This window comes from Trichinella spiralis (genome assembly GCF_000181795.1).
Source record: "Trichinella spiralis strain ISS 195 chromosome Unknown Scfld6, whole genome shotgun sequence".
In the NCBI taxonomy this organism is placed as follows: Eukaryota; Metazoa; Nematoda; class Enoplea; order Trichinellida; family Trichinellidae; genus Trichinella; species Trichinella spiralis.
The window spans coordinates 5,386,115-5,413,969 of record NW_003526945.1 but is presented as its reverse complement, the minus strand read 5'-3'; the positions used below and the strand labels follow the sequence as shown (position 1 = coordinate 5,413,969).

General features: G+C 36.1%; 8 protein-coding genes across 8 annotated transcripts; 4 read left to right on the top strand and 4 right to left on the bottom strand.

The window, feature by feature from the left end:
• Nucleotides 1-277: 277 nt before the first annotated feature.
• On the top strand, nucleotides 278-3,912 carry Tsp_09606 (desert hedgehog protein 2). The gene is made up of 3 exons (XM_003374208.1): nucleotides 278-661; nucleotides 2,897-3,158; nucleotides 3,287-3,912. The coding sequence occupies exons 1-3, from the start codon at nucleotides 278-280 to the stop codon at nucleotides 3,910-3,912; spliced, it is 1,272 nt and encodes a 423-aa protein (XP_003374256.1).
• Nucleotides 3,913-5,544: 1,632 nt separating this feature from the next.
• On the bottom strand, nucleotides 5,545-7,780 carry Tsp_09607 (conserved hypothetical protein). Its single transcript, XM_003374207.1, is given in 6 exon segments — nucleotides 5,545-6,488; nucleotides 6,504-6,678; nucleotides 6,732-6,924; nucleotides 7,424-7,591; nucleotides 7,642-7,710; nucleotides 7,761-7,780. The coding sequence occupies 6 exon segments, from the start codon at nucleotides 7,778-7,780 to the stop codon at nucleotides 5,545-5,547; spliced, it is 1,569 nt and encodes a 522-aa protein (XP_003374255.1).
• Nucleotides 7,781-9,156: 1,376 nt separating this feature from the next.
• Tsp_09608 (hypothetical protein) lies at nucleotides 9,157-9,591 on the bottom strand. The gene is made up of 2 exons (XM_003374206.1): nucleotides 9,375-9,591; nucleotides 9,157-9,272 (listed from the first exon to the last, which is right to left on the bottom strand). The coding sequence occupies exons 1-2, from the start codon at nucleotides 9,589-9,591 to the stop codon at nucleotides 9,157-9,159; spliced, it is 333 nt and encodes a 110-aa protein (XP_003374254.1).
• Nucleotides 9,592-10,129: 538 nt separating this feature from the next.
• Tsp_09609 (conserved hypothetical protein) lies at nucleotides 10,130-10,407 on the top strand. Its single transcript, XM_003374205.1, has 2 exons — nucleotides 10,130-10,188; nucleotides 10,269-10,407. The coding sequence occupies exons 1-2, from the start codon at nucleotides 10,130-10,132 to the stop codon at nucleotides 10,405-10,407; spliced, it is 198 nt and encodes a 65-aa protein (XP_003374253.1).
• A 2,309-nt stretch (nucleotides 10,408-12,716) lies between these two features.
• Tsp_09610 (putative PHD finger protein) lies at nucleotides 12,717-14,566 on the top strand. Its single transcript, XM_003374204.1, has 5 exons — nucleotides 12,717-12,779; nucleotides 12,850-12,982; nucleotides 13,047-13,235; nucleotides 13,892-14,256; nucleotides 14,414-14,566. The coding sequence occupies exons 1-5, from the start codon at nucleotides 12,717-12,719 to the stop codon at nucleotides 14,564-14,566; spliced, it is 903 nt and encodes a 300-aa protein (XP_003374252.1).
• A 1,606-nt stretch (nucleotides 14,567-16,172) lies between these two features.
• On the bottom strand, nucleotides 16,173-16,703 carry Tsp_09611 (hypothetical protein). The gene is made up of 2 exons (XM_003374203.1): nucleotides 16,532-16,703; nucleotides 16,173-16,438 (listed from the first exon to the last, which is right to left on the bottom strand). The coding sequence occupies exons 1-2, from the start codon at nucleotides 16,701-16,703 to the stop codon at nucleotides 16,173-16,175; spliced, it is 438 nt and encodes a 145-aa protein (XP_003374251.1).
• A 3,122-nt stretch (nucleotides 16,704-19,825) lies between these two features.
• On the top strand, nucleotides 19,826-23,924 carry Tsp_09612 (polyprenyl synthetase superfamily). The gene is made up of 10 exons (XM_003374202.1): nucleotides 19,826-20,340; nucleotides 20,406-20,517; nucleotides 20,862-21,494; nucleotides 22,389-22,508; nucleotides 22,857-22,961; nucleotides 23,054-23,188; nucleotides 23,254-23,334; nucleotides 23,413-23,529; nucleotides 23,615-23,761; nucleotides 23,838-23,924. The coding sequence occupies exons 1-10, from the start codon at nucleotides 19,826-19,828 to the stop codon at nucleotides 23,922-23,924; spliced, it is 2,052 nt and encodes a 683-aa protein (XP_003374250.1).
• A 673-nt stretch (nucleotides 23,925-24,597) lies between these two features.
• On the bottom strand, nucleotides 24,598-27,073 carry Tsp_09613 (putative acyl-CoA thioesterase II). Its single transcript, XM_003374201.1, has 10 exons — nucleotides 27,049-27,073; nucleotides 26,822-26,899; nucleotides 26,499-26,671; nucleotides 26,006-26,118; nucleotides 25,758-25,939; nucleotides 25,605-25,732; nucleotides 25,197-25,452; nucleotides 24,917-25,136; nucleotides 24,770-24,880; nucleotides 24,598-24,661 (listed from the first exon to the last, which is right to left on the bottom strand). The coding sequence occupies exons 1-10, from the start codon at nucleotides 27,071-27,073 to the stop codon at nucleotides 24,598-24,600; spliced, it is 1,350 nt and encodes a 449-aa protein (XP_003374249.1).
• Nucleotides 27,074-27,855: the final 782 nt, after the last annotated feature.

The following is a 27,855-nucleotide window of genomic DNA, read 5'->3' as shown; positions in this document are numbered from 1 at the left end:
GCTAGAAAAAACAAAAACAGTGCAGAACAAAAGAAATGATAGATAAAGAAGCAACATCGCTGTCGTTATCTACGGTCGCTAGGTGGCGTCTCAGTCTGTAGCTAAATAAAAGACCGAGCTTGCCGGCCATGGTGCTCACTTCAAGCTTGACGTTGTTTTGCCGCACAACGAAACTAGTAGATTTTCCTACAACAGCTAACTGTCACTTCGTTGCATTTGGAGCAGTGGTCATCAAACCACGCCTTGTCTAATATACAATTTCCATATATGTATATATATGCATGTATATATATATGTATGTGTATATATGTATATGGAAAGTGAAGTTGCGAGACGTAAAGTGTCGGTGAGAGCAAGCCGCAGGCGGCAGCCGTGCGCTGGTTATGTAGTACTGCTCGTTTGGGCAATTTGCGTGCGGAGCTGCTGCCAGGGATGCGCGTCTAGCGGCAGGATGGCCGGTATGGCGTACAAGAAGTACTATCCATTGATTTACAACGAGCGTTTTCCGAACGAACCGGAAAATGCGCCTGGTTCGGCAGGTGCCGCCGAATTGCGCATTCGTCGCTCAGATCCCGGCTTCAAGAGGCTTGTCCAAAACAACAATCCGGACATCATTTTCAGAGACGAAGAAAATACCGGTGCTGATCGCATGATGACATACGTAAGTGATTTTTTTTTAATAATTCATAATTTATAAAGAAACGAACAAAAGGTTAACATACTTTGAATATTTGGAAATGCACGCAAGATTACGGGTGGAATTTGGTACTTGTAATAATAATTATAGTATATTTGTTTGAAGAACGTGTAAATTTGATACAAATTTACAACCAACCGTCAGGTGAATGAATCGCGATTATTAGCACTTTATTCTGTGCGTTCAAGTAAAATCCAAAAACAAATTTAACCTCCTCAACAGAGTTCAGGTTTTTAGCTTTTAGCAGTAGCTTTTCTTTATTTTTTTTTGGGGGGGGGGGAAACTTTTCAACTGATCTAAAACTACAATACAAGTAAGTGACAAGGAAATTTTTTCTGTTCTTCAACTGTCACTTGCATTGAGATGTGCAACAGAACAGCGTGACGAAAATGCAACACTTGCTTGTCACTTGTACATTCATTGTCTGCTTCTTCCTAGCAGGGCAGTCAGTACAAAATTTCCTCTAACCCTTTTTCGCTTCCGCAGAATGCCACGCCTTCTGATGCATCGCATTATTTTACTTTTTTTGTTTTTTTGTTTTAAGTATTATAAAAAGTATAACAGAACAACCAAACATTTACATGGAAGAAGAAGCTTCTGATAAGACAATGTCGTCCGAGTATATTTATTTGGTTTTCTTTTTCTGTTCTTGTTCATGCCTGAAATAATTGTTAAAATTGCACGCTGAAGTTCAAAAGGAAAAAGAAATTTATTGTCATTTTGACGTGCTCTTCAATGCGACCATTAGCTAATGAGACGTTTGTTTAGCTTCGGACAGATGAAGTGTTTAGCTCGTAGTATATTGTTCAATTATTAATTCATAGTTTAAGATTTTTTTCGATAAACACTATTTTTCTGAGAAAAAAACTTTAGCAAAATTGTGTGGGTGAGTTAGTTGGTTGGTTGGTTTTCTTCATTACGAGATAAATTTTATTTTAATATTCTGAAAAACCCATGGCAGAACTCTAGAGTATACTTTTTTTTGTTATGGATGCGGATGGATGATGGCCATTTTTTTTGGTTCAGTTTGGCTAATCCATTCCGGATTGGATGACGCAATGAGGGTCAACTGACGTGCAAAGTGAGAGCGCCGTTTGCTTGAACTTTGGATGCTAGCTAGCTTGATGATGATGGCGTCTGCAAACATGATTAAGCAAACTGGCGCTTGTCAAACGGGTCAACAAACAAAGCACAACTCTGGCAAACTGCGATCGTTGCTCCTTTTGTTTGTCCGAGAAGGGTACGGGCTTTATCAAGTACCGAACCAAGTGGTTCGTTGTTTTTCTGTGGTCGTTGACCGCCGGAGTCGAGAGCACCGGACAAACAATCTGCCCAGGGGGAGAAGAAGGATGTGGACTGCGACAAGCGAAAACCGAATAAACTTTGCCCAAAAAGAAACGGCCTGCTCAGCTCGTGAATGTCATCCACAGGGGTCGTCCAGACCGAAGTCCTCCTCATCCTCCTCCTTCAGGCGACAGACGGACACGTCGTCAACTTGGCCTGACCACTGCCGGCATAGTTGCACACGTGGTGCTAATAGAATACAGCAAGCAACCGGAGCCGACGAGACACCACGTTCAATCAACTTGACCTGACCGATGATTTAGCTCTCACACACGCATCCATCCATGCGTGCATGGACACACATCTTCTTATTAAGTAGAACTTTTCAAATTTGCAAAGAATTCATTTTTTGCTCTTTTCGTTGATTCACAATTATTGTTTTAATGCAATTTGCAAATTTTATTTCTCCACACCGTTTTTATTATTATTTGTCAAACCAAATCCAACACCGAGATGATAGACTTTTTCCTCCTCTTCACTTCTGCAAACCATACCAATCGGGAAAAAAAGCCCCCACACCGCGTCAATATACGATACCGGTCATCACAAGTGACCCTCTGAACAACAACCAACAACACACAACAAGAAAAAGCACAATAAATTAATTATATTACATTTCAACGGAAATTTTTCTTTTTCTTTATCGTCATTAGGTTAATTTAACAATTTGATCATTATGTACCATTTTCTCAGTTTGAATTGAATTTGAATTTTAAATATTGTTATTATTATCATAAAGAAGGTTGTTGATATCAGTAGATGTAAAAGTGTATATTCATTCATTCATTCATTCATTGGATTCATTTCAGTGGAAGAAAAAGTAAGTAATTTTGAAATTGAAATGCAATTTTTCAGAGATGCAAGCAAAAGTTGGACATGTTGGCAATTTTGACGATGAATTATTGGCCAAATGTGAAATTGCGAGTCATAGACGCGTGGTATGAGCAGAATCGTTATTCGAGAAGTGCTTTGCATTACGAGGGTAGGGCGGTGGATATAACAACTTCGGATCGAGATCGCAACAAGCTCGGCATGTTGGCCAGACTGGCAATCCAAGCTGGCTTCGACTGGGTCTATTACGAATCCCACTTGCACGTGCACGCGTCAGTTCAGCCGGGTGTGGTGTTGTGATAATTTGAATTATTTTCTTTTTGTTTGGATAATTATGAAAACTTTCAGACAGCGTATTTCGCACCAAGAGAATGTTGAACTGTTTTGCCGGATCGTCGACCGTTCTCACCAAAGAAAATGGACGCAAGAGGATGGACGAGTTGGAGATTGGTGACCGGGTGCTCGCTCGGAAAGCCGACGGCAAGTTGACATTCAGTCCGGTGATTTTGTTCTTGCACCGAGACCAGCAAACGAAAGCCAAGTTCAAAGCTGTGCACATCTCCAACGACACGTTGCTCACCATCAGCCCGGATCATCTGATCTACAAAGTCGACCCTATGACCAACGACAATAGTGGTGGTTCAATGGAGACAGTATTCGCAGCCGATCTGTTAGCCGGCGATCAAGTGTTCGTTCGAAACGGCATATTCGACATCAGCCGAGCAACGGTACTTGGAATTGGAGAAATCGAACGCCAGGGTCTTTACGCACCAATGACACTCGAAGGGAACATTTTCGTCGACGACGTGCTCGCGTCCAATTATGCCGGCACAAGTTACGAAACGCTGGCCCACGTTTCAATGGCACCGGCTCGACTCTACTGGAACGTGGCTTCGACAATTTTCGAACAACTCGGACCCACAACTGCTCCAACTCACTACCACATCCACTGGTACGCTCGTTGGTTGTGGACCTTGGCCGACAATGTTAGCACGTTCGTCGGCATACCGTCACCGCTCGATTATTTTCCACGCCCGTGACATTTTTTGCACCACCCATTCACCACTTGTCGTCGATGTTAAATTTTTAATTCACAGCTTAATTCCAATTCACTTTATTCAGCATTTCAAACTGTTCGGTTTATCGTCCGTCCTCTTGTTTCATTTGTTCACTTTTTTATACAAGTACGTTCATCTGCTATCATTGCTATTCATTATATATATATCCCGTCTGGCACACACAGTATTTTCTATTTTCATTGTTTTTTCCTCAATTTTCTCAGCTTTATTATTAATTTCCATTTCGCTTTGCACGTGCACTCACTCACTTCATTCAATCAATCAGCATCGCTAACCAAATGATTAATTGATCAATCAATCAATCAACATACATTGGTTTTAAAAGTTGCTACAAAATTACAAGTTGTGTTTCTGTTCTATCATTTTATAATCATTAAAATGTGATCGGCTTTTCGATGATATAACTGTATACATTATTCATTCCCAGCATTTGGTGATATCAGTATCATTGATAAACAAATTCACGACGACAATTTTTTTCTAAATTTATTTGCTTCTGTGTTTTATTCAGTTGCCTTTCAGATGAACAACATCGGCAAGTAACAGTTTCTGTTTTTCTTTTGAGAAGAAATGAAGAAAAAAACTGATTTCATGATATAGTTTTGTTAAACTGATTTTATTGAATTTCAATTTTCAAATAACAGCATACATACAACAGGACTCATTTCACTGCAGGACAAAATTATAAACCCGGCAAAGGGAATAAAACTTAACACTTTCAATTCAACAGCAACGGGATGTCGCTGCTGACGTCGAAAGCAGTGGACAACAAAAACAAAAACAACAACAACAACAGTAGCAAGCAATACAAGCTGTAATCAACAATGGGCTGTGGCGATGGAACACAAATGTGATATTCAAGTGCAGGTGAGTTTATTCTATTGAAAATGTGATGTAATAATTTCAAATTCAGCTAAAAATGATAATAACTTACTTCTACAGATAGATACTTCTTAGTCTTTGAATAGTACTTTCAAAATTAAAGTAGGTAAAGTAATAAAAGTCAGTTTATTAATTTTCATTTTCAACAATTAAAAAAATATTTAAAATTAGTAACTTGACATAATTTAATAAAATAATTATTATTTTCAAAAAACAATACATTGAAATAAATATATGTTCAAGTAGATTGAAAAAAAACGTATTACAGTAAGAATAAAACTTGAAAATTGTTAACGTTTTATGGTTATGTTTTTCCACGACAAATAAAGAGTTGTGTTATTGTGAATGTTAGTTTAAATTTAATTTAAAAACAAGTCCGAAAACGTTTCAACAAGTAGAAGATGAGTAGAATAGAATTTAAAGAAAAAAGAGTTTAAGTTGAACTTGGTTTACGAATCAATTTTGAAAAAAAAAGAAAAATTGAAAATGCAATCAGTCCAATTATTTTGAACAATTATTCAGTGAAAAGTTTGAGAGAAGTTACTGATGCGTCAGTTGGTTGTGATTTGAACTAACTGTTCAAAATTGAATATTTGCATTGTTGTTGTTGACTTTAAATTTATTAACAAAAGTGTTCAGAAAAAAAACACCAGTTATGTACATCTTATTTTACTTTTGCACCAAATAATGACACTAAACAGACAACTTGCTCTAACCGCAATATTTGACCAGAAATTTTCGATGTAGTGCAGTTAAAACGGTGGGGCTAAGTTGATTTTCATGGTGGATGATCACCTCCTTCAATTTTGTGCAACGTTCCATCAGCGTACGTGCCATCATATCAGTCATCGGTAGGGCAGTCAACGCCAGATTTTCAACGTTTTGGCAGTGAAAAAAGAGTCGGTTGATGGCAGTGCTGCTGACTATCTCGCTGTCCATTGCACCGACATGCAATGTTTTCAATTTCGAGAGAAATTCAATATTCATTGACAGCAAACATTCATTGGACCACCGGCGACCACAGATGGACAACAGTTCCAAATTCGGAAACGTACAATTCACGCATCTGCTCATGGTGGGGTGCCAGAAAAAGTTGTGCAATTCCAACCGTCGAATGCTCGCACAAACAGCGCCGTTCAACACCAAATCGTTCAGAATATGTCTACACTGCTGAGTGTTCACCAAGCACAAATCTTCCAAATTGCTCTCTTTGATCAAGAACAGAACAAGAAGGCTGTCAATTGCACTTGTTTCAAGTTTGAGGCGTTGCAAATTTGGAAAATTTAATCTTATCTGATCCACCAACATTATCCGCACGAAATAGCCACAAAGAATTTCTAACGAATTCAAATTGACAAATCGACGAATAGTCGCCCAAAGTTCACTTGCCGAAGTGTGCAGGTATCGGATACTCCGATAACAAATGCTCAGTCGTGTGAGGAAAACAGGGTTGGTAAGTTGCAACATCGGTATCAAGGAAGTGGCGCTGATCGGCTCATGATCTGTACTCAACAAGTTCAGCTCACACAGTCGTCCACATCGGCTTATGAAACCTTCCACCACCCTCAAATTCAAACTTGATAGGTAAATTGACAATTTTTTCATTGCGGTGCAATCCATATTGGCCAAACACATACCGCTCACATAACTGTTTCCTGAAAATACAAAACTTTCCAAATTTCTTAATTGTTCCAATGCAGATTTTAGGCCCTCTTCGAATTGCCCAGTAGCTGCTTCACTACCAAATGGATGTATATAAGACATGTTAAGATGTTTCAAATTTGACAGCTGAGAAAAAACACTAGACAATTCTTCACTGGATATAAAACAACCCGAAAAATCAAGCTGAAAAAGAAATATAATTTAAAAATTTTTTAAATAAACACATATTTACTTACGAATGTCAAATGGCGAAAACGACTTATCGCGCGAAAATCTAAAGGTGTCACAAGGTGACTAGCTGTTATGATCGTTTTCAATTCTGTTATTTCAACACAATTCTTTATCATCCAGCAAAACATATCCCTTGATTCAGACGAAAATTTCAACTGCAACGGTATAAATTCAGAAAAATCGATGGTCTTCAATGTTCTAAAATAATAATAATTTCAACACAAAATTCATAACACAATTACTGTTCATTTCTACAACATCCACCAACTGTGATGAAAACTGCTTTAACAATCAAAAAAAATTAAATTAACAAACTGAATGCGAATGGAAGAACATTTTTACAAACAACTAAAAAGAGTGATGAAGTTTGATCACTTCGCACGCTTGAAAAGATCAAAATCATACATGTGGATAAAGCTGATATTCAATTTATAATTCATCGCATCTACATTTTAGACACATTTTGTCACGTAAACATAAACAACGTAAAATAATATGCAAGAAAAAGTAAAGAAGAAAAATGAATTTCAATATTCAAAGAAAATACCATCGTATAAAATTTCAAAATTTGCCCATCATTGTTACATGTCAACTTGATTAAATCACTCACTAGGTCATATCGTTATTAATCATATAATAATAAATTATTAGGAAAAATGAAGCCCATTCTGAATGGATCGTTTCAAAATGTTCATACCTAAAATAGCTCTGCGCCATCGCATTAATTTCTCTCGATGCGTAGGACAGGCGCATGATGTCCTCTACTCTTAGCAACCGGAAGATGGAAAACCAAATTCTCCAGTTGCATCTGAAGATTTCGCTCAGTTGCACACTCTCTGTTTCTTCAATAGGCAACATGTTGCCACTATAAAAGAAAAAAAATCAAAATTCATAAAAAGTATAATTTCACGAAACTGATTTGCGTTGAAAACGGCACGATTTGAACTAGATGATTTGAGATGTTGAAAACGACGAGCATATACACTTGAAATTTTAGAAATGAAAAAATATTAAGCTGATTGAAAAACAACAACATCAAAAGATACACCACCATCATTAGCAACAAGTGAACAACCAGATCTGGTCAGTGATTAATGCCAAACAGATACAGTAGGTGAAATTCAGGGAGATTTTTTTTCAAAAATAAAGGACAGCTTTTGATTATGTTTTATAGAATTTAAAAATATTTTAAAAAATTGTATTTTTATCAAAAATTAAAAGAAATATTTCTGTGAATGAATTTAATAATTTACTGTGGTGATTAATTGTTTTCGTGAGCGATGAGTAATCGAGAAAATTTTTATTATTCCACCTGACATATTGGATATTTCACTGCCGTTTACAATATGCTTGCATTTTCAATACTACTTTTAGGCGCAGAAAATTTCATGAAATTGTTTTTAGTAATGGACAAATTTACACTATTAGTTTTTTTCAAACTTCAAATTTAAGTTAATTTATAAGAAAATAAAGCAAATATTGCTTTAATGATTGTCACAATCATTCAAAATATGCACAACATTTCAGTGCAATTTATTATTTTCATTGTTCTGCATCAATACCGTAGCTGATCTCAAAACATTCTGTTGGTTTTGTTCTCTTTGTCATGCATCGATGGTCCTATATGTAAACATCGGAATTTGATTATGGCATATGGCAGTAGCTTAGTAATTCTTCAGGATATCATCATTTCATATTGTATTTGAGTTGTTGAAATATACCAAAAAAGAGTGGAAATATTCGAAATAAGACACAGAACTATCTGAGCATCCGCGAGATTGCCAACGCGAAAGTGTAAGAATTCTTTGAATAAGGGACGATATGATGGACATAAACTGAGAAGAAGAATTTCTGGCGGTAACACTAGCAACTGTTAATTTGCATTTATTCTTTGATGGAAGCAACTTGTGATTAGAGTTTACATGAAAAAAGTGACTTCAAATAAATGAATTTTGAAAATTGAATTTGATAACAGACGGTAGAATAAAAAAGTATATGAATGACCCAATTTTGAGATTTTTTACTTGTGCGGGTCGAACATCTCATTTAGTTGTGCATGTGCATGGTGCTTTTTTTTAATTGACTTATCATTGAATCAGTTTCATCAACATTTAAATTATTAGTAATAGAACTTAAGATACAGTTGACATCTTTAGACGAAGGAAAAACACCATTTTAATCAGTTGTAAAAAATTCTGTTTTGTATTTTGGAACATTATAAGTAAAAATTTTTCATTTCTAAATTTTTCAAATTATATACATTAATTATTTGGCAGATAACAAGAAATTTAAACGCGATTAATAAATTTAAACAATTTTAAGTAAAATGGAAGATAAAAATCTGAGTTTGAATATACAGTGAGCAATTGCAAAATGAATTACGTTGAATAAAATGAATGATGTTGTTCTGATTCCTTGTGGCGATGATACCTAAACATCAAATGTGCTTTTATAGGTACAGTAGAAGGAAAAAGGAAGTAGTGTTTGTGTGTGTGTGCGAGGATGGTGTGGTAAACAAAACTTGCGAATGGCGCCAGCGGGCATTACTGTATATATATATATAGCAAAATTGATTATGCATATATATATATATGTGTATATAGATTATGTATATATATACATAATCAGTTTTGCTATTATAATAATACCCTTATCGTGTATAATGGACAAAATGAATAACACCAGCGGAATTGGTGAGCGCGGCAGCATCTCAGAGAATTCACATTGGATAATCTCGATGGAAGCGCTTACGTTGTCTTCTGATGCCGAACGTTGGTTTAGCCGCAGGGAAAGGTATTTCTGAGCGGCAGACGTCCCTGATAAACGTAGAGCTGCTATGGTGCAATACCACATGGACGAATCCATGGAAGACGTCTTATCGGCGATGGAAGTGGAAGAGACCGACGATCATGATATGTTGAAATCAGCAATGTTTACAGTATTTAGTGTAAATAACTCAGAGGTTTTTAGCAGCTAATAATGTAATTAAAATATCTTTTTCAAAACCATTTTTTTGAAAACATCCACCTCAATTATGAATGATTCAATTTATAAAAATGGTCTGTGAACGAAAGGAAATTGCATCATGTAAATCGAAAGATGAAGATTGACAACCCCATCCTCATTTGTCATTTTGAACACATTTTCAGCACATCTGAAGAATTAATTTGATTTTTTTGTTACTCATTTCTATGGAGCAAATACTTCACTTTTTCATATATCTAGTTGTGTGATTTTTCTAACTTTTAATAATAAAATAAAAATATCTGCTTGAAAACACAATCTTAAATTGCATAAATAATAAAGAAATTTTTACATAATAAGGAAACAAGAAACACCTACTATTATTTGACTAATTCTCATAATGATGAGAACGAGTGAATAATATTATCTATTTCAGAAAATGAATGCTAACTTCATCTGTGCAAGCGATAAAATATTCAAATTCTCACTTCATAAATTGTAATTATTCATTATTTTGAGTAATATAACTTTAATACTTGTAATAATAATAATGAAGCAAAAATATAATTAATAATAAGGTGCATGTGCAATGTCAAATATAGAATGAGATTCAATATGAATATCTTATTGCGCAATACTGCGTTGGCTCTTTCTGTTATTGCTATTTGGGGCCTAGTAAATTGCTTCATTCAGCAAGTGTTGCAGTTGCCAGATTAAAAATTTCAAAATTTCAATTAAGTTCAACCTGATGCTTTTTTGTTTAATAAATTATGTACAGTAAATTTATTTTTAGTTGTTTAATGTTAAATAAATTGCAAAGTCAGGCAATTTTCCAGATATAAGGATAAATCAGAATGAGATTAGTAATAGATCAAAAACTCAAGTTACTCAGAATTTTCTACTTTCTTTTTGTATAGTTGTGAAAAGGAAAAAACAGTTTATATAAATAAAAATGAAATGGATTTTTTTAATGTTCGTTTTGCTTTTTAGTGAAAACACAAAGCTGCACTCACTGCATACTATTAGCGTGCATTATTTGCAATCAATCTCTGAAAGTAAACAATATTCATGCATTCCAATGATTGCATGCAAATTTTCGTTTTGTTGATTTAAACTGATAATTAAAGAGAGCAAATAATTGTGCGTTCGTAAAACTGATAAAAACAGAAATGCTTTATTATTCAACGGATGAAAATCAGAAAATCGAGCTTTATTAGTGAGGTTTTTATTTGTTGCTTTGATGAGCACTGCTTAAAGTATTATAAAATAAATCCTATCATTTCTACTTTTTTATGATAAATTGCTAGTCCAAAAAGCTGTTAGGCAATAATGATTTGATCCAAAGTACAAATAAATTTGGACAAACTGAAAATTCCTGCTGAGGCGTTTAATTTGGTATTCAAAACTGACCAAGATAAATGGAACTGATCAATGGAGTACTGACGCTGAATGCTTATGCAACAAAATAGCATAATGAAGTTGTCTTGGCTGGTATGAAATTTTTAAACAAAAAAATGAGAGTATCTCCAAGTGACTGTAAAAAAAGTTGTTCACATTCCACATCATGTTGTGCAAATGGTTCATCAGCAATCATGCAAACAGAATTAATTTCCATTATTTCATCCTATGCTTGCTACATGGACTTGAGGCACAATACAGAACTGTGTGGGATTTATAAACTGTATGGAGTTTGTTTCACTTCTGTGGTAATGAATTTTGTTTCTTTTTTGTCGAATATTTTCAGTTTTTGTTTTTGTTTCTATACATGTGTTTTGGTAAAGTGGGCACATTGCAAGTGCTTTATTCTTTGATTAAATCTAAAATAAAAATTAAAAAACAAAGCTGAATAATCATTTATAATTATAATTGTTTATAATACTGTCATTTATAATTTTGTTTAACGTAACGCTATTAATTAAAATGCCAATTTAGGAATTCCATTCGCTTTACAGGTAGATAATTCTTGGAAAAATTCAGTTGCTTTAAGCAATGTAGATTTATTAATAACTGAAACTTTAACATGCTGAATTTTTGACATAGAAATTTATTTTTTAACTTTATAATAATTCTTTTAATTTGAACTGAAAATTTCTACTAATAAAGTTTCATATTTCAATATTGAATTGAATATCATCATATATGACTGTTGTCATTATCCATCACAGTTTCTCCGCATGATAAAGTCCCTCTTGTTTTTTTGCAAAGTTGACGTATTCATTGCATAGTGTAATTGAAATTTCAAAGAAATCATCTGAATTTCTTCACTGCTTTAATACAAAAGGATATGTAATTATGATTATTTGCTTCACCCATTGAACCTATAGAAATGGAATACTTCAGTTATGTTACTCAAATATCATTTATGAAGCAATTATAAATGTACTGTGCGTAACTGCTTTGCTTTTTTGAAAATTCATTTATATGATGTACCTGTAGCAATAAGGAGAAATGTAAGTTTGCTGGATCATTGAAAATTAACCAATATCCAATCAGATGATTAATCAATTTCACCTGCGAGTTATTTATTATGAACAGAATAGAATAGATATATACAACGGCACTTACATTTCTTTTCTTCTGCCTCACATTATTATTGAGAAAGGCTATTTTTTAATCTGTCGCTTTCTTGTTTAAAACGTGATACATTATAATAGAATTTCATTAACGTGTGGCACTCTAAACTATGTCATGGGATTTCATGAACTGATCGACTGGAAATATGCCGCAAAAGCAAAAGTTGATTTTGATGATAGAAAATTTTATAAGTGTTAGAACCGTTCATACTCTCACAGTACATTCCTATAGTATGACCTGAAAAATATATAGAAAGTTCAGTTTTTAGCTTTTGGTTACTGTGGAATTATCACGATTATGCAGTTGCATGCGCTTTTGACTGAAACGTTTTTCAGAACTGCACTATTACTGATGCTGCAGTAAAAGTTGACGGCAAGACTCTTTTATGTTTTGTATTAAATTTATCTACGCTCTTTTTTATTACAGATTTTCATTGTTGTGTTTGTTATAAAATGGCAGAAAATCAAGAGGATTATGCAGGGCTGACTGATTTTTCACTGGATGATGATAATGACGTGATAAAATTTGAAGTATGCTTTGTTTTTTATAATATTTGAACTGCATACAGAATAAGATTAATTTAAGAATGGTAGTCCTGATTTTGACAATGCAGATCTCACTGTTTCTTATAAACTGTTTGTTAATACCTTTGGGTCATTGCCTTTGCTGCTTTCTACTTATATGGAACACATTGCTCATCTGAACACTGAGCTCGACAGTTGGATTAAAATAAAATATTGATAAGTTCATGTGTGTGTTCGACTTAGTTTTTTTTTATTTAGCCTTCCTAAGGGAAGCTCATAAGAAACATGCAACTTCAACAATCGACAAGCAATCCGAGGAAGCAATGCGACAGTTTCATGCATTTATGACAGAGCTGGACTATTTTAATTCAAGAAAGTTAAATATTGCTTATGAAATGCAATCTGTCATTAGAAAATATTCCGAAGATTATGAATATGCTGTAAAAAGTATTCAAATTTTTTCTTACATCATACTTTTAAGATTTTAGTTATAAGCTTTTAAGTAGCTCACGGTAATTCACAAAATGACCTCAAGCCATTAGGGAAAATTTGTAGACAATTGTAAAATTTATTTAAATAATATTGATTGTCTGTGATTAATTAAAGAGAACTTTGATTGTGATGATGTTTCAGCAGCATAATTATAACTTAAACTGAACCGTTAGTAACAAAAGTTGAAGTTGCTGTACCAGTGGATTTCTTTATTTTAATATTATATAATCTTTGATCTGGAATTATCTTCTGATATTTTTATTTACATTAAATTGTTGATACTGCTGTAAAATTCTGGTATTCATTTTGGTCGATTAGAAGAATTCTCTTATACAGGCACAAACAGTTATTAATTTGCAAACTGCAGGTTGCTGATCATCATTTGATCCTCTTATTAGCTTTAATCTGAGCTAAAGTGATTGAGAAGCAATTTTTTTGATAAATTAAAATCTATTATCGTAATAAAGCTTTTGCTTAATCTTTACAGCATGTAATAAGTAGTTTCTGCTATTTAGCATTCATCAATTATCTTCACTAAATGTTTCAGCAGTTAAATCATGGGAATAAGGGGATTTACTATTAATAACTAATTCAAGGAAAATATGTTTCAGAAGAGCAACAGGAACAACAGCTACGCTTATCAGAAGCCTCAGAAAAGATAAAAACATCGCCAACATTACCTTGCGTAGCACCTGTGGGTAGACCACGCGCAAGAGGCCGGCCCTCAGGACGAGGCCGACCAAAAGGAAGCAGATATTCTCGAAAAAATAACCAGTCATCAGGAAAGTATCAACCATCAAAAAGGGGACGGCAGGCAAAAAAAGGCCGTGGCCGAGGACGTGGAAGTTGCCGAGGAGGAAAGCGATCTTCTATTGCTGATTCAGATGTAACCGACGATACTTGTGTGTTAACGGAAGAGACGCAAGATGATACTATATATTGTTTCTGCATGAAAGCAAGTTATTTCACGTTACTGGTTATATGTTTAACATTTTTTCGTTGAATGCATTGGAAAATTTGGTAACATTTTCATGCTTATGTTATTAATGTTAATTGCGCACAGATTCGCAAAATATTTGTAATACTATTTTATCCAATCAGATATGATGCTCAAGACTGAAATTTATTTTAAGGATTTCGATGATAAAATGGTAGCCTGTGACAATGATGATTGCACCTACAAGTGGTTACACTGGACATGTGTTGGTCTAACCTATTCACCACCTGGCAAATGGTACTGTCCTGAATGTCGTGGAAATAGTCCATCTGTGCCGAGACACCATTAACTTCAAAACACAAGTTGCTAGTTTATTTGAGCATAAAATGGGATGTGCACATTTTTTCAGATGACGGAAACGTTGAAAATATGGCCTTCTCACAAATAGTCATGCATTCTTCAAAGTACAGTTGTTGAGGACGAAAGTATTTTACTAAACACAGCAAAGATTTCAGAAATAGCTTCTATAATAGCTGAAACAGTTTTAATATACGTATGCAAATATTTGTATTCTCTATATCGAGTATAGCAAAAGTACATTTGTGTTTATAAATGAATCAGTGATGCAATTCATGGTACATTTTTCTCTGTTGCTGCGTTTCAATATAATTCTAATATCTTAGTATAATTGCTTTTTCGGAAGCTTTGTAAATATGAGTCTATGAGAGTTAACGCAAATAAGTGACTTTTGACGAACATAGCACAGCCAAAAGTCTGGTGCTCTAAAAATCCTGCATTGCAAAATTAAACTTGAATCAAGTTGAATATGACAATTAAAACTGAATTGCAGCTATTTTCACCTAATGATGAGAAAATGATTAATTTTTGCTATAACATAGCAATAAAGGAATGAAAAAATTTGAAAACAATATGAATCTAATATAGTTGTAATATACTGTAATATAGTTCACATTTGTTTGCCGTTGTAAAATGAATCAGTGCATATTACATATTTGCATGAAGTTCAGGCGTATACAATAAATAGCAGAAACCTTTTTTGTGCAATATATTACGGGCTGATCAGCATAAATTTCAACAAATAAAATTACAAAATCAATTTAATAGTTGAAAAAATGGCTTGTCATTAGTAAAATGTGAAAATGTGGAAATTTTATTAAGAACATAATTTAAGAACAAATGAATGTAAAATATCACTGCAGTTTGCAGCATAACACAAAATATTCACAATCGCTTTATGCTTCGAAGAACACGTTATGACAAGTAAAAACTACGCATATGAAAACAACTTCAAACAGGAAGTCTAATAACTGTTTGAATAATGAATAATAAAAATGATGATTACGCATACTCATATAACGCAAGTCAGTTGCAGACACTCAGATTTATTCAAATTTTGATAAACAACAATCATTTAATAACAGATAAAAGCAGAACAGCAAATGAAACTGCCTTAGTCATTCGTTCAATTAGTATTTAACGCAGTAAGCCTACTAGTGAACAGCCAATCAAAAATAGGGGGCGGAAATTGTGTGAACAAACGATGAGTGAACTCATTTCAACAGGAGAAACGCTACACCAGATTACGACCTCTTAATTGCTGGTAAAAGTTCTTCTTTCTAATGATTTATCGTAAGTCTGAGGTAACTTGTTGCACCTGTGGGTATCGGAAGTGACGATGATGGCTCAGCGGAGGCGGCTGTGACTTCTTTATCATAAATCCCAGGGATGGATTATACATCTTCGATCAATCGACTAAGTGACGATCGACAACTTCGCACGTGCACATGTAAATGGAGGAGAGTTTCGCCCGTTCACTGTGGTTTGGTCTATTTTTGCTGATTATACATAGTGCTTCTCACCCATCTATATGGTGGAAAACTGCCTGATTGCACATGTAAATGGAGGAGAGTTTCGCCCGTTCACTGTGGTTTGGTCTATTTTTGCTGACTGTACATCATGCTTCTCATCCGTCTGAATGGTGGAAAATTGCCTGATGTTGATGACTCAGTCGATGCAGCGGCAGCTTCATCATATATAGCGGGGATGGATTTCATTTCTTCCGCACGTCGGTTTTTTGATATCGCCTTTTTTCCATTTTGTATGCCTAGTGTTGATCCACTGGGCAAGTTTCCACGTGAAGTCTCTGCTTTTGCGCAATTGTCAGGTCCAAATTGGTGGCTCCCTCGCACCCCTGCTTGTCCTACAGCAAAACAGACTAATTGTTAATAACAAAGAACACATTCAAAACATTCATCACATACTTTGGAACATCACCAGCATTTCACCCATTTACTGGCATATTTCAATTTGCACGCTCTGCCTTTACACGTAAAGGACATTCCGCTGCAATAATTTGCTGCAAGACGCAACTCAGGGATATCAGCCACCGTGACAGTGATGAACGGAACAGTAAAAGAAAATTTTCTTTTACTGAATAAGTTTAATACTGCTCGAAGAAATGCCATCAATGTATAAGTATATAAAAACAAGAGCATAGCGTTATGATCCATGGTTTCATGCCGCGATGCGTTGAAAAACTGACGGACACGTCAGAATTTATTACGGTAGCAATCTCTACAAAAGTGTAGAACTGGTTAGCAGGTATGATATCCTGGTAACTGTCATTTATTCAGGAAATAACAAACAAAGACTAAATAAAAGAATTATTAGTGCTTTGGCTTTTTTATTGATCAAAATTTTAATTATTATATTATTGTGTGATGTTTTGAAATTAAAAGTTAAAAATTATTTATATCAGAAAAAGTTTTCCATGTTGTTTTTTACTGCAGACGATGCCGTGAACTCTTCCGATAAATTCCAATAAATTTTGTGATATAGTCTCAGGTGAGTGTTATAAATGCAAATTTTGTATATTAGTCAAACTGATTTGGTCAATTTCAAAAACAGTTTTGGCCGGGTTTTTTTATTGGTTGTTCAGTTCGTTTTTTGATTGGTAATTCTTGAAAAAACTGCTCAGCGAATACAATCAATTGCGACGAGCGTCCAATGAGGTAGTGCTCGCAGCGACCAATAAGAAAGCGTGGTGAATATTGTTCCCGAAATTGACCCCCCTTCCTTGCATTTACTTGTGCTGTAATACTTTCAAAGTAATTACAGTAAGTTGTACTTTCTGACAATTGAAAAATTGCATTTATTTCCTTTTTATGTATATGAAAATTTTTTATGATTTTGTTATCAGTTGATTTTTTATTTTGATTTTATTAATTTTGCATTTTATTCTAAATAAATTGTGGGTACTTGTCCAAAATTGTCTACAGTATGACATTTTTGTTTATCACATTTTGCATTTACTAACAGAAATTGTTCATTGTCTTGAATTGAGCATTTCAAAATCTGTGCAAGTGCCTTAGTTGAAAAGTTATTTGTTTTGTATTATTTGTCGTTTCGAATTTGAACACTTGTGCATCATATTATAGTTGTGTTGTTCAGCGTTTCGAGAATGATCCATTAAATATAAAAGCTGTTGTTTATTTGTCGTCTATTTTTGCACCTTACATTTTAATGTGAATCAGTTGATGTATTGTAAGATATTATTATAATGAATGGTTTTTGTTCAGTTTGTGAGTTTGTAAATTCAATTCTGCTGTAATTTATGTGTTATGCCGTGTTGCAAACGGGAATTTTTGCTTGGGATATGTGGTTTTTTGCTCTTTTTACCCAAGATTAAATGGAAAACGGAAAAACAGTGTTAGTTTAGTTTAATATGTATAAATTGTAACATTTTACAGTTTTTTAAAATTACTGATTATCGTTTGAAGTTGTTTCTTTTTCTGCGTAGCAATCAATGTTTGCCGTGACCTGTTGGTGAATTTCTGAAGTGCGTGGTATGCACCTATTTGTGCAGTTGAATCATTCAAAAGAAGCAGTTTTGGACGTATTTCAAAAACAGCTGCATCTTTGTTGGAATATAAGTATGTTACATTTGTCGAATTTTGTTGTTGTTTTTTGTCATTTTGTTTTTTGAAAAAATGAAGGTTCAACAGTTGTTGTTTGATTATTGATAAGTTATTTTTGACGGGAAAAAGGGAAAATTTCATTAATTGCAGCAAAATTGTCACAAAATGAAGTGAAAAAAGCCAAAACTTAATCCAGGAGGATTATTTTGATTTCCAATTGGGTGGAGGCGGAGGGGGAATTTTTTTCTGTTTTTTTTTTGGTTTTCCTTGACCCCGAAAGAATAAATGCAGAAGGTTTGTTAGGCATTGTGCTGCGCGTCGGTGTCATGTTTGTTCGCATGCGGGTATTTTTTTTATTCAGTTTTTTAATTAATTTTTTTCGATCATTGTCAACTAGTAATGTTGATCGCCGAAGTGTTTTGTGTTGCGTTGTGTTGTGTTAAATTTGAAAAATTTCCCTTCGTTTTTCTGTTCAACTGTTCGAAAAAGAAAACTGAATTGGTACTGCTTTTATTCGCACGAACTGTTTGTTTTGTTTGCACAAATTGCAAAATCGACTGAAGATATTTTTTTTTCTTTTCTTGTATGTTTTGCATTGGGTTAGGATGGAATTGTGTAAAACGATAATCAAGAACAATTTACTGGTTGTTTTTTCTTTCTTCAATTAATTTACCGTGCAACTGCGCGTCGAGCGTCTCAGTGGAATTTACAGTATGATGAGAGTTTGGTGATCAATTCAAAATTTGCACAGGGTAGAAGAAGAACGTTGTTTCTTGCGTGACAAATGGGAAGTAAACAGCCGCTCTGAAGCGTTTCAGTATTGTTGTTTGTCGACAATTGTTCACTGGCAACAGTTAAAAAGTTCATTCAGTTTTTTACGTGACGCGGTTGTGCACTGTTTGAAGTAGAGAACCGTCGTTGCTTTGGGTTATATAATGATAATTTCTTCTTTTTCTTTATTTTCCCCCGAAAACCCCCTTTTGACATTTGCTCGCATTTGCGCGTTGTTCACTTTTCATATTTTGCCCAGAAAGCTCTATTCTGCTTGTGTACGTATGGACGTCTACATGCATGCATGCAAGTATTTGTGTGTTGGTAGAGAATTTGGAAGTTTTTTTATCTTCTTTTTGATCGACTTTAATTTTTGTTGAGCTATTTTTTCTACATTATGCAATTATTTCGTGGGAAAGAGCGAATATTTTATTATTGGACGATTTGTGTTTATAAATTTTGAAAAAATCTTTTTTTTCAAAAGCAGTTGTTCAGTTTTTAATTTTTTTCCTGTCGATCGATGAATCACTTGCAATGGAAATGAATTTAAACAAACAGAACAGAAAACACCGAGCAAAATTGATGCGAGTATTTTAATTGTTATTCTTTTTTCTGTTTGAAAAACGAATTTTTGAATTTTATCAGTGTAACGATTCATTTAATTATTTTTCTTACTGATATTATGTGATCAGTTGAGTTGTTCTTATTGGCAATGATGTCACAGTGAAAAATTATCGTTGTTGTTGTTGTTGTTGAACGGCTGGGAAATGTATTTATTTATTTGTTTGTTTTTTCATCTCAGGGCAATTGTGATTGTTGGAATTTAAAAGACTGGACAGAGGGCAAATAACAGCGTGGCCACAGTAGTAGTACAGTATGGTTGGATTGTCGTGGTCGAGATGCCGTTGACGAAACGCGAAGTGTCGCCGGTGTTGCTTTGCCGGCACAGGCTACCGTCGGGGGTCCGTGACAAAGAGCTCCAGTGCATTGCCAACGGCACTTTGGCCAATCTGATCCGCCAGCTCGGCTCGTTGAGCTCCCACGCCGAGGATTTGTTTGCCGAATTGAGCAAAGATTTGATTAAAATTGAACACCGCACCAATTTGCTCCAAACTCGACTCGATTCGCTTGGCCAAAAAGTGAACGACTTGGACAGCGGCATTGACGAAAGTACACAATATCCCTGTTGTTTACTTGTTGTTGTTGTTGTTTATTTGTTCAATGATCGTTTTATTTTTTGTTTGTTGTTCAATTTGCTAGCTTCGATTCGCAGTTTCTACTTGCGCAAGCCGTTCAAAAGCAAACCGTTAATTGACCAACAGTCGCTCAGTCGACACACCATGCCGACGGCCATGGGCTTGCGTTACCAGCGCTGTTGTCCGCCTCCTCGTCTTGACAAGCTCGACTGTTTCAGGTAACAGTGCAGTTGAATTTTGATCCTGGTTAAATTTGCATAATTTTCTTTATTTCGATCGGCAGAGATGACGGCAAGAGCGCGATGAAATTCTACACCGATCCGGATTATTTTTTCGAACTGTGGCGTTGCGAGATGTTGGGCAATGGCGATAATGCGAAGAGGGCGACCAAAGCGGTGAAGAAGCACTTGATCTGTTCAGATTGTTGTTTTGTTCATGTTTCTAGTCTCGTTTTTAGAATGCCAAATTGAAAGATGTCCATGATGGAAGAAAACGAACGGAGCAGTTGGAAAGCCGCCAACAAGCGGCGCCATATTTGGCAACGTCGAGGAAAAATTTAGCTAATGCTGACAGCGATTTGTACATTCCGTTGGAAGAGCCGATTTTTGCCGATCAACAACAACGCATTCATCTATCACAAAATTCATCTTTTACCACTACTGCTGCTGCTGCTGCTGCTGCTGATAATGAGAATTTTATTCAACACCATCACCACCTCCATCACCACCACCACCAGCAGCAGCAACAGCAGCAGATGTCCGCTTTGCAAAGAGCACATGTCGTGGACGTTGCAGCTTTGGACGCGGGTGCACAAAAGGTGATCCATTCGACGGTCGATTCGAGAACTTCATCGACGAGGATGCCGGCGGATTATAATTTTTCCGCGTCGACCACGACCACCACCGCACGAGATCGACAACAGTCGACGACGGGCTTGACGAAGATGCCCACTTCTCGGGTGGGCACTGGTCAGTCGTCGTCCGCTTATTCGTACGGACAGTCAGGGCGGTGGTGCCCACCGACCAACGACAACAACAACGGAGCAGCTTCCAACGACCAGTACTCGTCGTGCAAGTCGCCGCTGAGGCCGTCGCAGCCGCCTCCCCTTCCGCCTGGTCAGCCGTTGTCCACCAACCCACTGGACGTGCAGTCGTCGTCGATTCACGGTCGACCGTGCTACTATGGTGACCAAGAGCTGACTGTGCGCATGGAAAACTGGCACCTCGGAGAAGACGACCAACGACGGCAGTTCCACGAAACCACGGTCGACGAACCCATGGGGCAGCAGTTTCAAAATGGACACCGCCCGACGGCGGTCAAGTCGGTTTCTCCGGAATTGCCCCCGCCCCCGCCGCCGTTGTCAACTGCCCACGTTGGAGAAGTGGCGTTGCGCCCCGACCAAAGCCCCATCGGCAACCCGGCAAGCAGTGACGCCTTGCCCCCGCCGCCTCCACCCCCTCCACCTCCACCACCGCCGCCTCCACCACCTCCACCTCCGCCACCGCCACCGCCCTCTTCTCAACAACAGTCATTGCCTGCCAACGGCCAGGCGGTTGGTGCTGGAGGGGATGCGGCACGTCCGGCTAAAGCGCCTCTTCCATTCAGTGCAGGCGTGCCGGTCGAGGTGATCGACACGAGGTCGGATTTGTTGAAGGCGATTCGGCAGGGCATTCAGCTGAAGAAAGTCGATCGCCAAGAAGAGCAGAAGAGGGAAAGCAACGCGGCCAAGGAGGGTCACGACGTGGCGGCAATTTTGAAACGACGGATGGAATACGTGTTCGGCAGATCCGAATCCGAAGGTTCCTCTTCGGACCAGGACAACGAATGGGACGACTGATCTTACTGTTGGGGTGGGCATACGACAGGACGAGAGGGGGAATTTTGGATTTGCTTCTTCTTATTCTTCTTCTTCTTCTCTGTCGTTCTTCTCTTTTTTTTAAATTTTTCTTAGGTTTTTCTCTTCCAACAGCAGCAATTGTTTTGTTCTATCCTCTTTCTCTTTCTCTTACTTTCTCTCTCTCTCTCTCTCTCTCTTTCTCTGATGCGTCATCGTCGTGCCTTGTTTGTTTGTTTGTTTATTTGTTTTGTTTGTTTGTTTGTTTGTTCTTCTCACTTCTCTTAGCGTTCGCTAGGCCGGTAGTTCACTTATCAACAATTGAATGACAAAAAAACGACAAAAGCCGGATTAGAATGTCCATATATACATATATATATCTACTATTGCTTGTATTGTTTTTCCAAAATTTTCCTCTTCATTCTATTTCAGCTTTTTGTTGCTTCTTTTTCTCTCGCTATGACGTTTTTTTCCATTGCCCAATACGACATTTTCGATGAAATTTTGAATCCAAACAACACATCATCCTCCACGCCACGCCAATGCAGTTCAGTATGTTGAAGAGCAGCATGAATTTGTTCATAAATTTTGTTCTATTGAACGGATCACAATTTGATTAATTTTCCACTGGATTTGTTTCTTTATTATTATGATTATTTCTTTTCTTTCTTTTTTGTTTCATCATTTATTTCGAAAATGTTTTTTGCAAAGTAAAGTGTGTGTTTCTTTTGGGATTTTTTTTGGTTGTGTTGCTTTTCACCCAGCTGCTTCGTTGTCATACTGCCAGCATTGTTGCAAATCACTTTTCCACATGCGATTTGTGATTGCATATGTATATGTATATTCTTATTTTTTTTCACTTACTTTCGTGTGTGTATGTGTTGGATTCTAATTTTTCAGCGTTGTAGTTTGTTGCAGTTCAGTGGTGGAGAAATGAATCAACCGTTGTTGACAGCTTTACGTCGCTTCACCAACAATCAACAACTGCTTGCCAACGTTGCCAATGTAAGTGGACCAATTCAATTCTATTCCATTATAATTTCTATTCCATTTCCATTTCTTTCGTTTCCACCAGTGATTCTTTTCATCATTTTCAGCTGCTCGAACAAACTGCTGGCGGCAAGGGGATTCGTGGACGACTGCTGACCGGCGCGTTGGAAGCGAACGTACTTTTCGACGACCGGACATCTCTGGCACAAAAAGCCCACACTATAGCCTCGGCGGTGGAAATGGTGGGGGGGGGTGGCGGCATTTTCTCCGACTCGGTTCATTCTGTTTCACAGTTTTCCATTTTCAGCTTCACGCTGGATTTTTGATCCAAGACGACATTATGGACAATGCCAGCACAAGGCGGGGCAAGCCTTGCTGGTACAGGCAAGTATGTTGAACGGACAAATTCGGCAAGTGGTATTTGAAGCAAATTTGTCCACACAACGGTGATGATAACAAATTGCAGGTTGGTCTGAGTGGGATCAATGACGGCGTTTTGTTGCAAAGTGCTGCCAGTTGGCTGCCGTCGGTTGTTCTGGACGATCATCCGCAGAAACATGCAATTGTATCCAGCTTTGTCGAGGTGAATAATAATAATAATAATATATTAACAGTTTTGCTTTGTGTTTGTGCAACTCGGATTGATTCTTTCATTGTATTTTGTCCAGGCCACGGTGATCACATCTCTGGGACAGAAATTGGACATGGAAAAAGCTCGACCGGATACTTGCTCTTGGGATCGGTACCGTGAACTGGTGACCAACAAAACTGCTCATTATTCTTTTTGGTTTCCATTGAAAGTTGGCTTGCTATTGGTAAACAAACAATTGATGCACTTATTTATTTATTTATTTGTTGTTGTTGTTTATGCTTAATTTCATTATCAATCAGGCTGACATTCAGCTGGAAGAAGTGGAAATTGAATTGAAAAACATCTGCTACGAATTTGGATTCTATTTTCAAGCAAAAGTTGGTTGATTTTTTTTATTGATTCAAAATTTTCACTTCTTCTTCTTCTCGCTCCGCTACTAACTACTGTAGGATGATTATTTGAATTGTTTCGGCGATGAATGGGTTACGAAAAAGCACAGTTCGGACATTGCGTGCGGTAAGCTGACTTGGCTGCTGTTGACCGCCGTCGATATGTCCAAATTGGACGGTGATCGGCTGAAAATTATCTGGGTAAAAGTGAATAATTTAAATTTAATTTATTAATGGATGAATTTATGAATAATTTTCTCTTCATCCATTCACTGTTATTGTGAGAAACAAAAAGTTGGTCATTTAGCAAAACTACGCCCAATCTGAGCAGAGGATGATCCAAGAGGTGCGGTCGTTGTACGAACAGTTGGATTTGCGAGGCAAATTTCAACTATTCGAACAAGCCGTTGTTGAGAAATTGTCGACTTTGGTTAGTCGCTTGAAAATGTCCCAACTTTGTCCAGTGCTGTTCGAAATGCTTCACCTGATCAAAAATCAATAAATGCGCAACAATCAAATAAATCATCAATTTATTTCAAACAATCGGCAACAATTTTTTAAATCATCCATCAATCGATAGTCACACGAATAATGGTAATGATGATGATTGGAATGAAAATTTTCACTTTTCACACAACTTTCACCTACGACTTGAACACCGGGGTGTTATTTATTGGATTGGCAACAGCAGTGGACGACAATGGAGTTCAGAAAGCAGACAATGGTATCCGATCCTGTAATATGGTAAAATGTTTGAATTTTGAATGATCATGTGTTGAATTGAAAATAAATTTCAACTTTTTTTTTGAAATGTTCCACACTACTCACCTACTTATTACTACTCTTTCAAACGTTCTGTTCGCTGATACGCACCAACGCTTCCTGGGAAGCGGACAGAATCAGCCGACCGTCCTGGGACCACATTCTTCCGGTAACAAATGCCCGACTTCCAGCTTAAATGATCACTTTTCACATTTCAATCGACCTACGAAGAACAATCATCTTTACCAGCTACGGTACTCAACGTTTCGTAAAGCATCCACTGGTCACTGCTGAAATCATGTCGGTGAAACCAGACGCAGTGATTCAGCGATGCAATTTGCGTCACTTTGGTGAACAGTTCGACATGTGGTCGCAGGGCAGCGGCGATCATCAGCGTATCCGAGATGTACGATGACACCGCGTGATGTATGCACGGCCTCGAACCTTCTGTAATTATAACAACGACAATGTAGAAAATGAGAAAGAAAAACAATTCTCCCATCTTACTCAGAGATTCGTGTGCTTTGACCCAGAAAAGATTTCTTGGCAAATTTAAATTCGATTTATTGTAAAACTGTATTTCACGATAGTCGAAAGTGTGCGAGATGCCTTTGGTCAGCATGTCCACGATCATGTAATCAATTTCCTCTGCACCACGCAATTTCAAATATGTGTGAAACCAAGAATCACACTTCGGCAATTGGTCAGGATCCGGTGCCTCTGGCATCTTGTCTTCGTGGTGAATTTCCAACACTGATTCAGGCTAAAGTCAAGAAGACACAGACAATAACAAGACAAAAATTAATAACATTAAAACTTCAAAAACAATAATCAATTTACTTGGCGGACATCAGTGTTGTAAATATTAATTTGAAACGTGAAATGTTTAAACTACCGAGAATTGATCTTTCTCACCTTCTGATAAACCACAGACAAAGAGATGATAGTATCCTCCTGTTGTTTGACCACCACCGATCGGCAGCATCGCGTAGCGCTATCGTGTTGCGGTTGAATCAAATACAACACCGGCTTATTGGTGTCACCTGAAGCAGTTTACATTTTATTCACTTTGTTGTGTCCTAAACAACAACGAAGAAGCGTTTTTGCCTCCTTTTAAAAAGCACGTGTGCAAACTGTTCGGCAAAAATCTTTCCGGTACCGTATCCGCACATGCATTGAGCGCTTGTCCAATTACTTGCCCCCCAAAAATCCTCTGACTCGCGACAACACCTTCAATCAGATCTGAACACCTAAAATCCCGATTTAAAAATAAGCAACGAATATACTGCACAAATTTCAACACGACACACAATTACCGGTAAATATGCTTGTCAAGTCGCTCCACTCCTCTAAGTAAATTGGAAAGAACAAAGAAACCATTCGACGATGCACAAAGTCGGCGCGAGGCGAGCAAAGGCAACATTCTGGGCTACAAAACAAAAATATACTACAATGAATAAAACATCCGTATACTAGTGGCATATTGTGTGCATTCTTTTCTTATCAAATGTCATTTTCAAAATTACATTAAATATGATTCAAAATAAGTTTATTTAAACAAAAACTATTGCACATCAGCTCATTTTAGACGTGCAAATAGAAAACAATTTCTAAATAAAATTACAGTAATTATTAATAACAATCAAGTATTAACTGAGCAGGTTCACTTATAACTTTATAGTTTATTTTTGAAAAGTATCAAAACAGAGAATTTTTTAGATAATAAACAACTGAAATTTTTTTCCATAACAAATAATAATTTTCAAGAGTTAAATTCATTCGGTAATGACGTTTTAACACTATGATTACACATAGAATAGAAAGTGCAGTGCTGAATATGCCATCATTGGATAGCCTATTATCTGAAAACTTGGCAGGCCGGCATTTGACAAGCAACCTGGTTACAGCTGTTGACACATTTTGGTATGTTATTTTTTTAACCGTCATTGATGCTGCTTTCTGTTTCTTACCAACATTGTATTCTACATTGCAGAAAATTTTTCATGTTAATTTTGGTGAACTGTAGCAATTGATAAATAGAAAAATTTTCGACAGTTTCAAATATCGCATTCATTATCAGCTAAGGAATTAAAACAAATAATTTTCTTTTCTTTGATTTACAATAAATTTACCAATGCAACCAACGGGTAGTGTTATTCGTTTCAAATGTTCATAATTCGTTTTAGACAAATTTGGAATCAGCATTCTTACTGAGTAAATATTTTAAAATGATTTTCATACTTTTTCACTGTTACGTGCGTTATATCTTAACGCACTTATTTAAAAATTATTGAAAAATTCCAATCCATTATCACCAGTAGGACATTAATCACTAAGGAATGTAACCAGCTGAAAATACCAAATTCCCATGAGGATGTTTTCATAACATAAATTTTGTCAAGGTGATATTTGTTCTTTTACAATTATTTCAGTAATTTTTTTTTGAAAAAATGATTTGTAGGCTTTTCCTAATTTTTGAGATAGAAATCTGTCTTATGCTTAATTATGGGAAATTGTAGGTTATAAATAAAAAAATAAAATGGGTTGAAAGCTTCAATTGAAACTGTTTCCAGAAAACGTTTAATTTAATATAGTTTTATTGAGTCGCAGAAAATAAATCAGTTTTAGTTTTAGCCATCGTGAAAATTTGCTTTTCTAATTTCAAAACTTTGAAACGCCTTTCTCCACCATGCCTGTTTTAGGTGAGAAACTGCAATTTTTTGGATTTAATTCTGCAGTATATATTTAGAGAAAAAGTTGTAATTTCAAAATAATATTCTTTTGGCTACTTTTTTTAAATCTCAGTTACGTTTTCCTTTTTTGCATAATCATCGAGCACTTTGTTCTCCTTGTATATTTATGTGAATCTAAAGTGCATATTTTTCCATCATATATTCTTATATTTTTTTTGCCGTTTCAACAGATGAATTTCGATACTGGCAATTCAAAAAATAATTCATAATCATAGGATAGCTTTTATGCGACAACATTATGTTGCTGATTTTAGTGTGGCATCTGCTAATTAGTTGAACAAGAACAACAACAATCAATGAATATTTTTATTAATTATATTTATTTTCAATGAATATCAAATTCAACGAATCACCAAACATTAAAAGAAAAGAACAAAACACATTGACATTAATATTAAACAATCATTTTTTAC

Bases quoted from the DNA above. Each gene is read 5' to 3' on its own strand.
- Tsp_09606 (XM_003374208.1), top strand. From the start codon at position 278: ATGCATGTATATATATATGTATGTGTATATATGTATATGGAAAGTGAA. The intron at 662-2,896 runs GTAAGTGATTTT...GCAATTTTTCAG, and splicing joins CTGATCGCATGATGACATAC to AGATGCAAGCAAAAGTTGGA. The intron at 3,159-3,286 runs GTGTGGTGTTGT...TTCTCACCAAAG, and splicing joins GCACGCGTCAGTTCAGCCGG to AAAATGGACGCAAGAGGATG.
- Tsp_09607 (XM_003374207.1), bottom strand. From the start codon at position 7,780: ATGGTGGTGTATCTTTTGAT. The intron at 7,711-7,760 runs GTTGTTGTTTTT...TAAAATTTCAAG, and splicing joins ATGGTGGTGTATCTTTTGAT to TGTATATGCTCGTCGTTTTC. The intron at 7,592-7,641 runs GTTTCGTGAAAT...TTTCTTTTATAG, and splicing joins GCCGTTTTCAACGCAAATCA to TGGCAACATGTTGCCTATTG.
- Tsp_09608 (XM_003374206.1), bottom strand. From the start codon at position 9,591: ATGGATTCGTCCATGTGGTATTGCACCATAGCAGCTCTACGTTTATCA. The intron at 9,273-9,374 runs GTATTATTATAA...ATATATATACAG, and splicing joins GTCCATTATACACGATAAGG to TAATGCCCGCTGGCGCCATT.
- Tsp_09609 (XM_003374205.1), top strand. From the start codon at position 10,130: ATGAATGCTAACTTCATCTGTGCAAGCGATAAAATATTCAAATTCTCA. The intron at 10,189-10,268 runs GTAATTATTCAT...ATTAATAATAAG, and splicing joins AAATTCTCACTTCATAAATT to GTGCATGTGCAATGTCAAAT.
- Tsp_09610 (XM_003374204.1), top strand. From the start codon at position 12,717: ATGGCAGAAAATCAAGAGGATTATGCAGGGCTGACTGATTTTTCACTG. The intron at 12,780-12,849 runs GTGATAAAATTT...GATTAATTTAAG, and splicing joins CACTGGATGATGATAATGAC to AATGGTAGTCCTGATTTTGA. The intron at 13,236-13,891 runs GTATTCAAATTT...AATATGTTTCAG, and splicing joins TTATGAATATGCTGTAAAAA to AAGAGCAACAGGAACAACAG.
- Tsp_09611 (XM_003374203.1), bottom strand. From the start codon at position 16,703: ATGGCATTTCTTCGAGCAGTATTAAACTTATTCAGTAAAAGAAAATTT. The intron at 16,439-16,531 runs GTAAATGGGTGA...GTTTTGCTGTAG, and splicing joins GTGCAAATTGAAATATGCCA to GACAAGCAGGGGTGCGAGGG.
- Tsp_09612 (XM_003374202.1), top strand. From the start codon at position 19,826: ATGCCGTTGACGAAACGCGAAGTGTCGCCGGTGTTGCTTTGCCGGCAC. The intron at 23,530-23,614 runs GTGAATAATAAT...TATTTTGTCCAG, and splicing joins TTGTATCCAGCTTTGTCGAG to GCCACGGTGATCACATCTCT. The intron at 23,762-23,837 runs GTAAACAAACAA...ATTATCAATCAG, and splicing joins TGAAAGTTGGCTTGCTATTG to GCTGACATTCAGCTGGAAGA.
- Tsp_09613 (XM_003374201.1), bottom strand. From the start codon at position 27,073: ATGAAAACATCCTCATGGGAATTTG. The intron at 25,453-25,604 runs GTGAGAAAGATC...TCTTGACTTTAG, and splicing joins TGTCTGTGGTTTATCAGAAG to CCTGAATCAGTGTTGGAAAT. The intron at 25,137-25,196 runs GTAAGATGGGAG...TTATAATTACAG, and splicing joins CAAAGCACACGAATCTCTGA to AAGGTTCGAGGCCGTGCATA.